General features: G+C 36.2%; 1 protein-coding gene across 1 annotated transcript in view; it reads right to left on the bottom strand.

Annotated features, from left to right (window-relative positions):
• Positions 1 to 12,055, bottom strand: part of ZNF280C (zinc finger protein 280C) — a 54,511-nt gene that overhangs the window by 31,929 nt on the left and 10,527 nt on the right. The window contains exons 4-7 of the mRNA XM_027092321.1: positions 8,811 to 8,957; positions 6,129 to 6,188; positions 5,893 to 6,029; positions 78 to 189 (exon numbers count right to left, since the gene is read on the bottom strand). Coding sequence (XP_026948122.1) covers positions 78 to 189; positions 5,893 to 6,029; positions 6,129 to 6,188; positions 8,811 to 8,957 — 456 coding nt within the window. The remainder of the gene's footprint in view (positions 1 to 77; positions 190 to 5,892; positions 6,030 to 6,128; positions 6,189 to 8,810; positions 8,958 to 12,055) is intronic.

The following is a 12,055-nucleotide window of genomic DNA, read 5'->3' as shown; positions in this document are numbered from 1 at the left end:
TCAAAATAGAAATCCATCGTATATATATATTCATCAAGTCTCTTTTTATTATATTTATAAAAACTGCCAAACCAAACCTATATAAACTGTTGTTCCATGTTTGCGTAGTGGTGTTGAATCCTGGGTCAAGTCTAACACCAGATCTGAAGAATCATCCGATTCATCTTGTGATGAAGTCTTTATAAAATCCTGTAATAAGTTATAATTATTTTGTTTTACAAAGTTTTATAAAGGTAAATTTAACTGTATGTCAATACTATAAAGTTAACCTTAATGATTCAATTACTAATAAGTTATAAAACACAAAGATATTTATTACTTGCTGTCAAAATCAGCATCTACTAGGTAAAGGGTACATGAGAACTCTCTGGATTATTTTTGTAATTTTTCTGAAAATCTAAAGTTAGTTTTAAATAAACAGTTAACATTTAAAAATAATGATAATATTACTAGCAAAGTAGAGGTTATATTTTGGTACAACTTTTCTGCAAGAAAATTTTGGGAGTATCTATCAAGGGCTTTAAAAAGTTCATATCCTTTGATCCAATTATTCTAAATAGTCCATTTCCAAGACTTTATGCTAAGGAAATGAAAATATTTAATGGAGAATTATTTATAATAGCAAAAATTAAAAACCTGTATGTCCAACAATGGTGGAACGGTTAAATAAATTAAATAATAGACTATCATGCAACATTTTTTCAGAAACAGCCAATGACAAAGAAATGTTTCTAATATAAAGTTCAGTGGAAAAAAGAGGACCAGACACCTGTGTATAAAATATAGTCCTGATTGATGTACTCTATATACCACACTAACCATCTGCAGAAAACAAAATTCTCTTCTGTTTCTTTTCAACCCCTGTCCCGCTCTGCACCAAACCCCATACATATTACCTTTATCATGGGAATATAAGGATCCTGCTTGCGTGTTTTGTGCTTACAAGTTGAGAGAGACAATCATGTATTAAGAATTTTACTTTGCTACTAAGTTTTCTGTTGACAGAGACTTGTTATGGAGACAGATATTGAAGTGACACAAACCATTCTATTCCTAGAATTTGAGGCATAACAGGCAGATTTCTGCATTTGAGCTTTACCATGTATTATATAAAATCAATAATAGCTATATGACTTAATTGTAACCAAGCACAATCTAACTACAAGGTAAATATTTGCACTTAAAAATGGAAAATATTTACTAGCAATTCCCAAAATAGTTCTTTAACAGAAGTTCCTCCAAACAAACTTAACACTTTACTTTAAATCCTTTCCTAGGTGATAACTCTGGTCAATTAAGTACCACCGTTTCAGAAAGCAGATATATTATTAAACAAATAACTTGTTAAAATAATTCTCCAATTGGGATTTTTTAATATCTCATAAAGTAGTTCAGAAAGATACCAAATACAATGGTAAGGTACAAAAGGTGATAGACTAGGATTCGGAAGACTTGTCCATTTATTTAACTATGGAACCTTGGGTAAGTCACTTATGAGATTCAAGTTATTCCTTTGCAACTGAAATAGTAGCCACCAATTATTGTCTGTTTAAAATGTACTTGCCTCTTTCACAGTACACATGGTCCCAGACTTTCGATGGTTCAACTTACGATTTTCCATATTACGATGTTGTGAAAGCGATACGCATTCGGCAGAAACCATACTTCGAATTTTGATCTTTTCTCAGGCTAGTGATATGTGGTTTGATACTGGGCAGTGGCAGCAAGCCACAGCTCCCAGTCAGCCACGTGATCACGAGGGTAAGCAATCAATATACTTACAACCATTCTGTTTTTCACTTTCAGTACAGTATTCAATAAATTACATGAGATATTCAACATGTTATTATAACATAGGCTTTGTATTAGATGATTTTGCCCAACTACAGGCTAATGTAAGTGTTCTGAGCATGTTTAACATAGGCTAGGCTAAGTTATGATGCTTGGTAGATTAAGTGTATTAAATGCTTTTTTTTTTTTTTTTGCGGTATGTGGGCCTCTCACTGTTGTGGCCTCTCCGGTTGCGGAGCACAGGCTCCAGATGCGCAGGCTCAACAGCCGTGGCTCACGGGCCCAGCCGCTCTGCGGCATGTGGGATCTTCCCGGACCGGGGCACGAACCCACGTCCCCTGCATCGGCAGGTGGACTCTCAACCACTGCGCCACCAGGGAAGCCCCCAAATGCATTTTTAACTCAGGATATTTTCAACTTACGATGTGTTTATCAGGATGTAACCCCATCAAAGAAGTCAAAGAAGATCTGTACTACATGTATTCTGTTAAGAAGTTGTCACAGCAGTACTAATGAAGACCTAATACGATCTCCCATTTTATAAACAGGTAAGCTAAAGTTAAGTATGGTTAAGTAAGGTTCCCAGTACAACCCAGCTTGTTACTGATGATGAAGCTGGAATTAGAACAAAGGTCGGCCTTCTTACGAAGCCTGTGCCTTAAGCTATATCAGACTTACTTTAAAATGGATAATAATAATTATGTCCCTGCCTGCTGAAAAGAGTTATTGAGGTTAAAGAGAATGAAAAAGTTTAAGAATTTCAGAGAAAATTCCCTAACATAGGATTCTCAATTCATTTGAGAATATATGTCATCCTCAACTGTGGCTGCGTAACAGAATCACCTGGAGATTTTTCTGTTTTAATCTATTATGCCCAGGTCTCACCCAAGACCAACTGACAAAAATCTCTATTTTTAAAAAACTCTCTAGGATTGGGAACCTGATTGAGTAACTTTGATGAAACAACCATGCCCACAGAAACAAAAAATTCTGAGTTTGGATGAGCTCTAGTTTCTAACTTTTCTAACACGAAAGATATCCCTCCTCCTTATTATTCTTCTTCCCTGGGTCCAACATAGAAATGATTTTCATCTATCTGTATTTAAATAATGATGTTTCCTTTATTGTTTTTCCTTTTTTCCCCCCTTTTTTTGGCCTCACCACATGGCTTGTGGGATCTTAGTTCCCCGACCAGGGATTGAACCCAGGCCCACTGCAGTGAAAGCGCCGAGTCCTAACCACTGGACTGCCAGGGAATTCCCTGGTTTGTTTTTCCTAAATGCCAGACAGCTTATTACAGTATGAGGAAACCACTGAGTTAATCTGATTCCAGCTAAAATCAAATAATTTTTGCATTTCTTGTAGCCTGCAATTATCAGGTGCACCTATTAAGTTTATAAAAACATTAAGAACAGCCTGTGGATACTTAGAGAATCCAAGTTTGAGAGCCAGCGGTCTGGGTAAAGGTTGTCATTTTAGAAATGAAGAAAGTGAGGCCCACAGAGGTTGTGAAAATGCTCTACTTAGGAACAAAGACAGAATCAGCATTCAAGTCTCATTTTCAATCCAGGTTTCTTGGACCATCAGTCCAGGGCTATGATTGATAATAATCTCGGAATACAGATATAGGTTTCCCAAAATTGAATTTTTTGCTTGAAAGCTCAAATTTTATCATTGGCAAGAATAGTATCAGTTTTCTTCCATGATAGGCATGCTTTGTATATTTCTGAGTACTGAAAAACTGTGTGTGGCAGATAGACTCTAAAGGTGGCCCCCATAACTTCCTCCTGATATTAAGACTTGTATAATCTCCCCTTGAGTGTGGGCGGGACCTGTGATTGCTTCTAACCAAGAGAATATGGCAAAAGTGACGGGATGTACATGATTATGTTACATAGGCCATCTTTCCCTTGCTGGCTTTGAGGAAGCAAGCAAGTCATGTTAGGAAGGCCTACACAGCAAGGAACTGAGGACGGTCTCCAGCTGACAGCAACAAGAACTGACACCTTCAGTCTGACAACCCACAAAGAACTGGATACTGCCAACAACAATGTGAGCTTGGGAGCAGTATTAACTGATACTGCAGCTCTGCCTGACACCTTGATTGCAGCCTGGCCCAGCAGAGGACCCAGTTAAGCCATACCCTGACTCCAGACTCATAGAAACCATGAAATAGTAAGTATATATTGCTTTAAGCTTCTAAGTTTGTGGTACTATTGTTAAGCAGCAATAAATAATTACTCCATGGTGCTTTATCAGTCATCCTTTCAAGTAAGAATGGCATTCTATTTAAAAAAAAACAGCTAGTTCAGCTTGCAATTCAATCTCACAAGTGCTTTTCCTCAAGAAAAACTCTATACTGCAGATAGAGAAATGTTTTATGATGCATACTACCCATTTCGTCACACAGAATATTTAAAAAGAAGTGTATTCAAGGGTTGAAAGTTAATAAAATTAGAAACAATTTATTATTTCCTCAAGAATATTAAGTGAAAGTGAAATTTTTCTACTGTGAGTGCTTGGTGGCCACCGATACAAAAACTACTAGTAGGGTTGGGTGGCACTGCCTTGACTCATATTAAGGCACCAGCAGTTTCACCCTCCATTGCCTTTGTACCACTAGTGCAAATGTTAACAGAGTGAAAAGGGCAAATGTCTTAGTGTTAGTATGACAATGGTTTTGACCTCACAGACTACTGAGAGTCTCAGGGAACCCCAATGGTCTGTGAAATACACCACTGCTCCAAGGCAATGCTTCTATTTTTAAAAGCACATACTTAAATGTATGTATGATGTGTGTATGTGCATATTTTAAAAACTCTGGGCTAACCTGGATTGAAATCCCAGATCCATCATTACCAGCTGTGTGGCCTTGAGTGAATCATTTAGACTCTCTGAGCCTCAGTTTCCTCAACTATAAAATGGGGGAAATAACTGCGCTTACCTCATAAGAAAGTCATAAGAATTAAAAGAGATTAATTTATATATAGCATCTAGAACTAAGACTTACCCATGTTGACAGACTAACAAATGTTAAATATTACCATTATATATTATTTCTGTTAAAAGTTTTAAAAACTAAACTATGAAAGTATGTTTTCAAAATAAACAGCAATAATAACCTTGGAAAAATCTTCCCAATTAAGAATGCCTGGTTTAAGGGCTTCCCTGGTGGCGCAGTGGTTGAGAATCCGCTTGCCGATGCAGGGGACACGGGTTCATGCCCCGGTCCAGGAAGATCCCACGTGCCGCGGAGCGGCTGGGCCCGTGAGCCATGGCCGCTAAGCCTGCGCGTCCAGAGCCTGTACCCCACAACGGGAAAGGCCACAACAGTGAGAGGCCCGTGTACCGCAAAAAAAAAAAAAAAAAAAGAATGCCTGGTTCAGTTTACTGTCTTAAGAATTTTGCCATTATGCAATTTTCATTACTGATTATACTTTTTTACTCACCTTTCGATAGCATAGTTTTCAATATTACACCTATTTAATTTAAGCATATTACCTGATTTATTGACAGGTTGGATAGTTAGTTCCTGCAGCTATTATTTTGGGTATTGGCTGAGCCATCATAAAGATGGTGACATTTTCTTTTTTTATACTCTAATAAAGATGTTAAAAAAATGGTATATATGTGTTAATCCCATTCTCCCAATCACAGACTCCTTGTTTGTAATAGCCCTTCCACTTTCCCTTGCTCCTTTTTTTTTTTAACATCTTTATTAGAGTATAATTGCTTTACAATGGTGTGCCAGTTTCTGCTTTATAACAAAGTGAATCAGTTATACATATACATATGTCCCCATATCTCTTCCCTCTTGCATCTCCCTCCCTCCCACCCTCCCTATCCCACCCCTCTAGGTGGTCACAAAGCACCGAGCTGATCTCCCTGTGCTATGTGGCTGCTTCCCACTAGCTATCTATTTTACGTTTGGTAGTGTATATATGTCCATGTCACTCTCTCACTTTGAAGATGGTGACATTTTCTGATAGTGATTATGTTTCTACTGGGATGGTGACTAACTATGATAGTCCACAATTCTGACTGGGTATTATAATATCCACTGTGTCCCTGATCTAATTCTGTAGTTTTAGAAACACTTACAGGTTTAGACATGCTCTGAACAGTATCAGAGCTATGTGAAGATTTAGATTCAGGATGAAGTCTAGGCAAGGCAGCCACTGGATCTGATGTCGGGTGTTTGTAGAATTCACTTGTAGGCTTGAAAACATCAGTAACACCTGTATTTTAAAATTACAAAAATATTGAATATTTCTCTACACAACCAATTTTGTCAAAATATTTCACTTTAAAATTAAAATAATACAATAATACTATACCTTGACTGACTGTCTTTAATTCCTTTGAAGATGAGCTGGGAGTACCTCTGTTCAAAATATCTGTAAAAATTATATTTATTTAAAAAATTTTTATTTGAATGAAATATATATTAAGATAATAGAAAAAACTTTCCAAAAATATATCCATATATAACCAATAGTTGAAGTATATTTTTTTCTCTTAATGGTGACAGGGTTGTATATAGACCTGGGTTATTGTGACTGGAAATCAAGCCCTTCCCCAATCTCCATGCCACATTCACAACCCTAAAAGCCTGGAAGCTTCATTATGGGCAAGCTGATGGATTATCTGTACCGTTACTCTTGACTTCTGAAAGGGATACCATCAGAGACTGCAGACTAAATTGAATCTAGAGTTTACAAAAGTATCTCATATCTACCTACTACACCAAAAGTCAATTTGAGCCTGACATGACCTTCTTTCTGTATCAGTTTAATATTGCTCACTCGTATACCCATGTGAACCCATAACTTCTAGGTTATTGAGAAATCAAATGAAAATTTAGAAAACTGCTAATCAGGAGAAGATACAAAGCAGACCAAAAAATCCCATAAGACATCAAAAAATTTCCTTTTTCCCCTCCTAGTAGAAAAGAACCAGATCTCATAAAATAATTCTATAAAGGGTCACACAAAAGTAGGGTTTCTGACTAAGCACTACAGAAGTCTTCTAGGAGAAAAATCTGCTCATTCAAACAATCTGGTATTGTTTTTGTTCAGAAATTCAAGGTAAGTATTTACCCAAACCAGTAAAGAGCTATTCCTATAGTACTTTTTGGTGACTGCAGTGTATCAAACACAAGTTTTTATCCCCCCTCTTACAGTGGTTCTTTTTAAATATTTAGCTCATGTTCCATATGCTAAAATATTTTATGGCTCACACATAAAACATCAATAAAATCATTTAAATTCTGAGTTATTTAGAAAAGAAATTTCACTGGGGTCAATTTTCTTTCTGACAGAATCACTTAAAACTAATACAGGACTTTCTTGGTGGTGCAGTGGTTAAGAATCCGCCTGCCAGTGCAGGGGATAAGGGTTCGAGCCCTGGTCCCGGAAGATCCCACATGCCGCGGAGCAACTAAGCCCGTGCACCACAACTATGGAACCTGCACTCTAGAGCCCAGGAGCCACAACTACTGAGTCTGTGTGCCACAACTACTGAAGCCCGCACACCTAGAGCCCGTGCTGCACAACAAGAGAAGCCACTGCAATGAGAAGCCTGTACACCGCAATGAAGAGTAGCCCCTGCTTGCTGCAACTAGAGAAAGCCCACACGCAGCAATGAAGACCCAATGCAGTCAAAAATAAATAAATTAATTTAAAAAAACGGATATTAAAAAAAATACTAATACACATTATTCTAGTTGAGTACTAGTCATCTATAACTGATATAAATCCAATGTGAACTGTCATGCTTTCAATAAGATGATCTGAATAATATTGAAATATGGCAATATTTCAGTATAAAAATAATCACAGTGACTAGGGAACATTAAGAGAATATTCTGTTCCTCTATCGGCAGCAAATATGCCAACATGCCTACTTCTTTGAAGTTGCACTCCACTTAGCATCTCTCAATTTGCCACAGGAAGTGATACCGAGAATTAAACTAAATTAAATTATTCTACCTTTTATAAAACTGAATAGAAGTGCTATTCTAAGTTCAGAGTCAAGAGAAGTAAGAACTAGGCTTTCAGAAAGTTACAAACTTTTCTCTAAACTACACTATTATGCACTGCCATAGTAAGTAAGAAAACACTGGTATGCTGGCTACATTCTTTGGTAAATTCTCCTAGCTTAACAAAAGTAAGTATAATGAGAAAGAATCTGTTTCCTCATTCTCCACTGAAACTCAGTATGTTGTTCCTCTGCATTTTACACATTTCTGATTGGACATCATTAATATCTTCACTTTAACATTATAACAATGTCAAGTCTAATTACTCTACCAGAAATCCACAAAGGTACTGGACATATTCTCCTAGAAAGTGTGGATTAAGGATTAAGTGTGCTGACTGCCTGCATCATCCCAATATAGCAGCTGAAGATCAGGCCACTGTATATTCTTCATGAATATACAGTAATCAGGAGTTGCTGAAAGATGGGTGTGGCCAGAAGCTAATGGCCATGTTGGTACACAGACCAGCACCTTTTAATTTTTGTAGCCATGAATCAAGATGACTCTGATGAGGCACTTGCCTGGGTGTAAGAAACTCCATCAGAGACTAACACAAACTTATTTAGTAGTCTGATATTTTAAGCAAAGCATTCCAACACTTCCTTTTCCGGGTACATTTGGGCTTAAGGGAAAAAAAGAAAAATTAACAAATAAACAAGTAAATAGGCTACTTGGCTCCAATAAAATTATGATTTCTAATCTCAAAAGGCCTACAATGTTGTTAGGTAATCTTAACCTTTAGGTAATTTAGTTAACATTTTCCTTTTCTCTCATATGATATTTTTACCTCTCACATCTCCTTATTCAAGTCCCCAACCACATTCTCCCTCTGATTCTCACAAATTCTTATTGACCTCTATGCTCTCTCTCTCTCACCTCCAGCTCCTTATAGAGTAACAAGGACATATAAGACAGCCCCAGGTTTTCCATTAGAAGCAACATCTTATAAAACTTTGCTTCACTGAAAGTGAATGCTTACTTGAAATGGCTGGTTTTGAACTTTGTATCTCTCCAACAAAGATCAGCTCATCATCATCTTCATCCTCAATTCCTTCTACTTTCTTCTGCCATGGTTCCAGATCTTCTTCTTCACATTCCATGAACAGTTCTGCCATTTTGGAATTATCTAATTTTTCAAAAAGAGAGAATCAAATTTTATTTTTTAAATACGTTTTTTTGCAATACATAGTATGATATTTAAGATGTACTTTAATATTCTGATAGCAATTACTGAACTGATATTTGTCAGTAAATGGTAACAGCAGTATGAAACTTGGAACTCAACCTCTAATATCTAAACTAGTAAAATTAATCTAGCTAGATAGATAATGGATGACAGTAGTTATTTACAGTGGCTAATAAATGTTAGGAACAATCAAATCCAATCAAAGTGAGTTTCAGTTTTATGACTAGAATATGATTATATCCATGAAAGGATTGTACCTATTATCTGAAAACCCCCCACAAACTTCTGTATTAACAAAAGGGAGATAAACTGAGAATAAGAAGCAACAGGTGGGAGATATGCTAGAAAAACTGAACCAGATTCAGGGATACCAGGCACAGGACAAGGCAGGGATGAAATGCTGGAACGAAAATAGGATAATTAAGTGAGGTTTATTCCATCCCAGAGCAGATTATGCATTTCTCACCTGAAGAAACTAAGTAAAGAACATACTGTGGATACCACCAGCCTACAAGTGCTGACCAATCACACAGAGCTACCAGGAAGCATTTTAGTGCCTCATTCTTAAATATGGATAGACACCCAATAAGCCCCAGAAATATGACTAAAATCTCCAATGTGAAAGACCAAAGTAATAAAATGGACCAAAAGATATTAAAGAAAACACAGATAATACAGAGAACAAGAGAAAACATTAGAGACTGTAATTAGCATTTTTAAAGAGATAAGATAAGAATGTTATAAAAAGTAATATTCTCAAAGCAAAAAGATTAAAAATAAAATAGCCAAAATTCAGTAAAGAAAAATAAAATGCCAAAATTGAGTAAACAGCCCATAAGTGGAACTAAAAGTCAAAAAGTATACATATACTAAATAGAGAAGACAAGTTTGTTATAAAATCAATTTCAAAGGTACAACTCACGTAATAACGGCCCAGAAAAGAACAGAGAAAAAAGGAGATATAATCAAAGGAAAAATACAAGAAAAATTCCCAGTTCTAAAGGACATAAATCTCTAGATGGAAAGGATCCACCAGCACCTAGCACAATGATCAAGAAAAAAACCTACAGTAGATGGACAAATCATGAAATTTCAGAATGCTGGAAATAAAGAGAATATCCTAAAGTCTGAGAGAGAGAGAGAGAGAGAGAGAGAGAGAGAGGGAGAGAGAGAGGGAGAGAGAGGGAGAGAGAGAGAGAGAGAAGAAAGTTGGAATAATGATTTCAAAAGTCTTAGTAAAAATAATTTTCAATTTAGAATTCTATACCCAGCCAAGATTTTCGTCAAGCATGAAGTTACACATTCTTTCATCAAGAATAAAGATCCATGGGACTTCCCTGGCGGTGCAGTGGTTAAGAATCCGCCTGCCAATGCAAGGGACACAGGCTTGAGCCCTGGTCCGGGAAGATCCCACATGCCACGGAGCAAATAAGCCCGTGCACCACAACTACTGAGACTGCGTGCCACAACTACTGAAGCCAGTGTGCCTAGAGCCTGTGCTCCGCAATAAGAGAAGCCACCACAGTGAGAAGCCAGCGCACTGCAATGAAGCATAGCCCCCGCTCGCCGTAACTAGAGAAAGCCCATGCACAGCAACAAAGACCCAACACAGCCAAAAATAAATAATGAATAAAATAAATAAAAACGCAACCTTTAAAAAGAAAAAAGAATAAAGACCAGCAACATCACACAAAATTTACCTCCCATTCACCCTTTCTATCTTAGGAAGACCCCCATCAAAATATGAGACTTAAGGAGGAAGACAGAATGCAGAAAACATGACATTCAACACAATACAAAGACAAAGGGAAGTCCCAGGACAATAGCCGTTCAACAGGTCTAGAGAGCAACCAGCCAGAGTAGAGACGACCATTACTCCCAGGAGGAATGTCTCTAGGAGACCAAACACACACACACACACACACACACACACAGATTAACAATCAAATTGTTAGATTACCTGACAAGTTTTACCATATAGAAAATCAACTTAAGAGGCTACAGAAGGGTGTGAGAAGACTTGGCTATAAATTTTAATAAATGTATCAAATTTTAAAAACCAAAAAATTTAAATTGCTGGATATAAAAAAAAAAAGAAAAAGGAAATGTATCCATAATATATTATTACCATCGTATCAATACTATGCTCATCAGCAAACAATATTTGTTATAGTCATCACAATAAAAACATCAAATATGATTTAACCAAAAATTGAGATATAACTACATTGGGAGGTGCTTGGGGGTGGTGGTTAAGTGTACGAAAACTAAAATCCTCCTATTTCTTAATGGAAAAATCATTAGATAATGGCAAAAACTGATGATTCAAGAGACAGCAGTACATATTTCAAAAATTTAGAAATATGAAACTAATTATTAGAAAAACAGCTAAACTATTCAAAGTGGATGCCTTGAAAAAATAGGGAGTACGTAGGCCCAAAACACACGCACACCTCTCTCTTGCTTGCTCTCTTACTTTTCAAGAATCTGTGGGTATGCAACCTATAAATTTCTGATTGTCTTTTTTAAACTATGTATTATTTTTAAAAATGCACCCAAATTAAAATAATAGCAATGAAGATGGATATAAGTGGCACTAGATATATGGAGTAAGATGTGGATGGGGTAACAACTTTGAAAAAATAAAAACAAAACAAAATAATAGCTCTAGAGTTCTGGCTTAGACAATGATATCCTTTTTTTATTAGACAATGATATCTAAAATTTATCTTTTAAATTAAATAATTTCTAAAGGTAATTTTACTAGATTAAAACAATGTCATTTCTACTTTTGACTCAAAATTAAAAGGTACTATGTGAATATAATGATTTGGGGATGGCATACAAAAGAAACACGTTAATAAATTGGTGCTATTTTCTAACAAATTTTTAAAATGTAGTTTCCCCTTCTATACAAATAATTTCTTAGCATAGTGTTGTTTAATGCTTAGTAGTTCACCTACCATAAAAGAAAATAAAAAAATCTTCCACCCTCCCAAATGTAACCAATTTTAAGAACCTATCTCTTTTCTAAACCT

The sequence above is a fragment of the Aethalodelphis obliquidens genome, unplaced genomic scaffold (genome assembly GCF_003676395.1).
Source record: "Aethalodelphis obliquidens isolate GAN/ISIS:26980383/991018 unplaced genomic scaffold, ASM367639v1 scaffold77, whole genome shotgun sequence".
Taxonomy (NCBI): domain Eukaryota; kingdom Metazoa; phylum Chordata; class Mammalia; order Artiodactyla; family Delphinidae; genus Aethalodelphis; species Aethalodelphis obliquidens.
This window is presented reverse-complemented; position numbering and strand designations above follow the sequence as displayed.